At 39.4% G+C, this 5633-nt stretch overlaps 1 protein-coding gene across 2 annotated transcripts; it reads left to right on the top strand.

The window, feature by feature from the left end:
- The first annotated feature begins 1841 nt into the window (after positions 1-1841).
- On the top strand, positions 1842-5381 carry twist2. Of its 2 annotated transcripts, none has more exons than XM_062533366.1 (2): positions 1842-2560; positions 4741-5381. In XM_062533366.1, the coding sequence occupies exon 1, from the start codon at positions 2042-2044 to the stop codon at positions 2528-2530; it is 489 nt and encodes a 162-aa protein (XP_062389350.1). In that variant the 5' UTR covers positions 1842-2041; the 3' UTR covers positions 2531-2560; positions 4741-5381. The 2 variants fall into 2 exon arrangements, with proteins under 2 accessions (XP_062389350.1, XP_062389349.1); XM_062533365.1 differs by having other exon boundaries at positions 1842-2501.
- The last annotated feature ends 252 nt before the right edge of the window (positions 5382-5633 follow it).

Genomic DNA, 5633 nt, shown 5'->3' on the forward strand with positions numbered 1-5633 from the left:
CTGAGGCTAAGGGCTAATATCGGAGGACACATCCGGAAGGGGAGTCCATACCTGCTAACATGTGAGGGCCCTTGTCCACTGTATATCTCTGTTTGGAAAACAGAGCAAAGATAATAGTTCTTACCTGGTTGCCTTTCTCATTGTTGGCTTGGAGGATTTGTGGAGTATTTTCTCTCACGCACTGTTCGATGTGAAGGTATGCTCACCTTACAACAGGGGTATAAATTAGGCACAATGCATTAACTGAACAAAGAGAGGTTGAGCAATAATGTAACTTGCGTGTTTGTCGAATACCTTGTCCAAGTAGAATTGTGCTTGATCTTTGGAATCAGATTGCATCAATTTGGGGGGTGGCAGGCCAAATGGAGGAAAGGTCAAAATATCTTGTTGGACAGAAAATGTCTCTGTGAGGCTCATACTCAAAGAAAACACGCCTAGCTCAAGCTCAGGTCAGGGGTCAAGGGCTCTAATCAGAAGAGCCTCCAGAGCACCTCCACATACGGGAGTGCACAGCACCTATTACACATGCACATTACATAGCCGAAATAAGGCTATATCATTTATCATACCAGGCCTCACTAATCTGACCAGATTTCAACCCCCAAATTATTTGAGTCCCTGATTTTTTTTGAAGGCTGGATGCTGGCAAAAGAAATCTGACCGGTGTTATTATTGTCTCAGTCAAAGAGACAGTCCAGGCCTGGTGCTCGAAAGGCTATATATGCAGAAGTCCTTCTGAAGGCTTGCCAAAATCTCTTAACAGACAGCCTCTTTCATGTGTTGAGGTTCTTGTGTAACCTGTTTCTTTTTAAGACAAAACAATATGAAAAAGATCTAGTGCTGAACAACAATCAGATGGACATCCTTCTCATGAAACTAAAAAATGTAAATGAATGCAACAGCTGGTAAGAACTTGAAATAACACAGATAAAACTTTTTTCAGATTTACTTTTTTTTTTTATCAAGCCTACATTGCATCAAACCGTGTGCTACTTTTTGAAATAATAAAGAATAATTCAAAATTGATTGGAAGTAATGGAATAATAATAGAGAAAAAAACAGAAATAAAGTAATCCAATTGAAAACTGAGTCTCCGCTGACACTGGAAATAGAAAGGTTTGGCAGCGGATAATGGCGAACGATAATAAGAGCCACGTGCACGAAGCAATGTGTAGAAAACATGACATCACACATCAAGGGGTAGTGCTCTGACAAAATGCATGGAATCCCCCACCGGAGGCATCTGCAGAAACACTAGAACCTTTTGGCTAGTTTAAGACGTTTTTCCTCTTTGACTTCCTCAAAAATTTTTTTACAAATATAATAAAGCGACATTTTTGTTTAATCAAGAAACGATATTCCATTTATTCGGTCAATGATTTAAAAAGCTTGTTGAATATGTTTCACCGCCTTTTAACAATATATACAGACTATACAGACTTCAAAATATATAAGTTCTGGTATTCGATATAAGACTATATTTTACAGTGTAGGCCTTTTAAAAAAATAATTACATTTGTAATTTTACGCAGCAACGAACAGCCTAGTTTTGGGCAGTTACGCAGAATTCCATTGTGTGAATCAAATGACATTTCTTGTCGTTACAATAGTTTTTAAGCAATAGTGTTTGTTATCACAATGTCAGCATTTGTGGTTAAAGTATTTCTTTAAAAAGTGCATTGTTATTGGCATCATTTGGAGATGTACTGTAATTTAAAACTCACTAGTCCCTCCTGTTTATTGGACAGCCAATCAGAGTTCGATGCAGCCTCCCCCTCCATCCAGACCACTATTTAGCATCTGAAACTGGGGTAAAGTTTCCAAAAAAATTTAGGAAAAAACTTCCTGCGAAGAGGAAACCGTGCCAAGCGACAGTTTGAGAATTTAATATCCCAGTCAAAACACATAAGTGGAAGAGGAGAGACCAAACACAACTTGAAATTTGTCTGTCTAGCTGCAACAACGGATATATTTCCTCACCACGGATTCTAAAGTGGAGAGCGTTTTTTCTGCCCTATCCTTGCATTTCTTTAAAAAAGAGATGGAAGAGAGTTCAAGTTCTCCAGTCTCCCCTGTGGATAGCATAGTGACCAGCGAGGAGGAGCTGGACAGACAACAGAAAAGGTTTGGAAGGAAGAGGAGACACAGTAAAAAGTCGAGCGAGGACAGCAGTCCTCCGTCTTCCGTGAAACGGGGCAAAAAACCGAGCCCAAGCAGTACGCAGTCCTACGAGGAGTTGCAGAACCAGCGGGTGCTGGCCAACGTCAGGGAGAGGCAAAGGACTCAGTCGCTAAACGAAGCTTTTGCATCGTTACGAAAAATCATCCCAACTCTGCCGTCGGATAAACTCAGCAAGATACAGACTTTGAAGCTGGCATCCCGATACATTGATTTCCTCTACCAGGTGCTGCAGAGTGATGAGATGGACAGCAAGATGTCGAGTTGCAGTTACGTTGCGCACGAGAGACTCAGTTATGCTTTCTCGGTGTGGAGGATGGAGGGTGCGTGGTCAATGTCTGCGTCCCATTAGCTACAAAGGCGCCCTGATTATGCCAAAGGGGTATGTTGTGTAAAATGTGTCAGTCTTAGTGAAATCTGTATTATATTTGCAGAACTGACAACACAACAATTAGTCTAGTTAGCTGCAGAGAGTTGGGAAGCCAACCTGTGTTGGCGTAGGCTACTGAAAGTTATAACTGTTTTATTACACGAATTTACAAATTGCGGACTAAGGCCTTTTTATGATGTGCACTGATTTTGCCTGTAAGAGATTACATGATTAAGAAATGCTTAGACTAAAGGGGAAAATTGAGAATCTAGGCGCAATCAACGCATATCGTTTATCTTTAGTACACCATGTATTGGAAAGCTACTGGATGCACACCAGGCCTGCATCCTTTCCAAAACGCATAGGACGCAGTGGATCGATAAAGAGCAGGTTAAAGGTTATTGCTTCAGTGCTGCCATTCCAAACCTTTCGGGTTTCGGCTTGAGGTGGAGGAATACAAGTGTGGCAGGCAGAATCTGACATGACATTACGTAAGAGGGAACATTCGTTTTGTTCCTCTTGTTTTAAAGCCTCTTAAATAGTAATTTTATCAGCCAGTCTTTACAGAAAACACGTTTTTGGTTAAGCTATCTGTGCTGTGAGACCACTGCCATCCCCAGCTTAGGAGATTCGAAAGAGCATGGGAGAGGACACAGGCCTAACAGAAGTGCCAGCCATGAACTGGTCCCTCATGGATAATTTAGCTTCACAATGGAACGTTTTCCTGCGCATGAACCGCAGTCATGGCTACCCTTGAGTTTGGGCACAAAGTTCAAACCAGCGTTAGATGAGGGCATGAGTTACAGGGTTCCTGGCTCGTAGCCAGAGTTTCTGTTGCTATTAGGATATTTCCATATTCCGTATAATTATATAATGCTAAAATGTCTGAAAGACTTTTGTAGATCGGTTGACAGGCCTTTGGAGCCGATTTCAGCACTGTCATGTGAAAATGTAATTTAACGCACAGGCACGGTTTCGAATTATTGAACAAATATTTTCTAAAATAAGTTATTTAGAATACACACACATATGTGTACAAGGTGGACACAGATAAGCCTGGTCTGCTTAATTCTCATCCATTCAAAAGTGTAGTCACGCATGGTGAAATGCTAATTCTACTTAATGTATTACAATGTCAGCCCTATAGTGACAAAGGGTCAATGTGTTCCATCTTATATCAAGGTCACAGAATATCTCATAGAGGATGTCAAGAGGTCTGCAGTAGGCTATGCATGCCACTTTTGTACATCTCTTATTTTTCCGACCGACAAAATGACAGGCATAAAGGGGACAAATGCACAAAATAGATTTTGGGCGCAAAGTTTTACACACTTTCAGTGGTGTTTTATTTGTGAAGGCTATACGCATTTTATTGGTGGAGAATAACGGTCTGTCTGCAGGCCGCATGTTGCACATGCAAATAGCACAAATAGTTTGTCGTATTTCGTTTATTCCAGACATTTAAAACTATACCAAATATTACGCAAATTATATACTACCAAAACAGACTATTACAATAACACATCGGCGAATGAGATTAACTGTCAGGAATTGAAATAACAGGTGTGGCAATGCCATTTACCATATTGCGATGGTTAACAGGAGTCAGTGATATTATTAGCAAAATATTTTAACCTGTTTTTAAGACTCCTAGCTAAAGGCAGAGGATTGTATGTAAAGGATTTTATGCAGTCTTATGTGTGTTTGTGTGGCCTTCTTCAGTAGGAATGCATGCTCATTATTATTCGAAGAGGTCTTGTGATTTCATACTTTTGCAAATGCGCATATTTGACTAGGGGCCTACAGATCATAAGTATCATGCCACTGCATGTTTTGGAAAAACTTTGTTTCCTAAAAAGCTAACTAGGCTACACAGTTATTTTTCAGTGATGTAACTGCCATGAATAGTTCAGCGTGTTTACACTTAAATTCTTTTCCGCTGTTGCCATGTGGTACCACTTAAGGTCATGTAATTGTTTCATTAATTGCTTCCTATACCTATTGGTCTATATTCACATGTATGCACATATAAATAAACAAACATAGCGATACATGGTTTGTTCGGTTAATATGTAGGTTTATTTTTATTTTCATTGGGATTAACCAGACCTAGTAGGCTATGTGTTATTTGATGCAAAGATAAAATATATGTTATTTAAAAATACTTTCTTTTCCTTTTTGTCTCTTCGTAGACTGTTTAGGCCTACTTCCACTAAGTATGAAGACACCAAGGGAATAAATGAAGAACCTTCGAACCTCAGAGACATTCTATGAGACGTAATGTGATACACAACTGCGGGCTCTGGATGAACACTTCAGGCATCATGCATCTGATAAGAAGACAGATAAATGGCCAAGAGTAATAACTGACACCTACATTGCGGTACCCAGAATTCAGTGGCGTCTCCTCTGTCGACTAACACATTTATTATCTTTTAACAAGTTATTAAATGTTGGTATGGTGATTGACAGGAAGCCATTCTGTATCTTTAAGAATACTATATTTCATGTGTTTTATCTTTAAATAGAGGTATATATAAATGTTTCGATACAAAATATTGTACATAGGCTACCTGTGATTATCGTCTGCTTTAAAGGGGACCAATGCAATTTAGAATCATTCTCTCTTGAGGTACGCTGCATGGATTTTCCTATGGTATTGTAGACAGCATTCTCAAAAACCGTCCATTGTATATTTGTGCTTATTTATTAAAACTCATATTTTTTGAACAACATAGTCGAGCTCATTGCTTTAAATAGAACACCTTTATAGGTTTACGCATGTCGTCAAACCACGTGGTTCAACTTTGTTGCGCAGTCTCGACCATAAATATGGAGGGTTCAATTAAGCTTGAATAAACTCACTTCAATAATAATACACTACTTTTATATCGCTTTAAATTTTGCATGTTGTTTGCTTGATTGCCATGTATTTTTGCAAGTGACACATATGGAGTAGACTCTAGATGAGGGTCAGAGATTTCCAGATAAAGCCAGAATTGAGGTGTTCTACCTGGGCGTGAAGAGAAAGTGCAGAGAGACGTTTTGTTTGTTTGTTTAGCTCTCCCTTGTTGTGGAAAGAAAG

The sequence above is a fragment of the Sardina pilchardus genome, chromosome 4 (assembly GCF_963854185.1).
Source record: "Sardina pilchardus chromosome 4, fSarPil1.1, whole genome shotgun sequence".
Classification (NCBI taxonomy): Eukaryota; Metazoa; Chordata; class Actinopteri; order Clupeiformes; family Clupeidae; genus Sardina; species Sardina pilchardus.

Bases quoted from the DNA above. Each gene is read 5' to 3' on its own strand.
- twist2 (XM_062533365.1), top strand. From the start codon at position 2,042: ATGGAAGAGAGTTCAAGTTCTCCAGTCTCCCCTGTGGATAGCATAGTG. The intron at 2,502-4,740 runs GTGCGTGGTCAA...GTCTCTTCGTAG, and splicing joins CTCGGTGTGGAGGATGGAGG to ACTGTTTAGGCCTACTTCCA.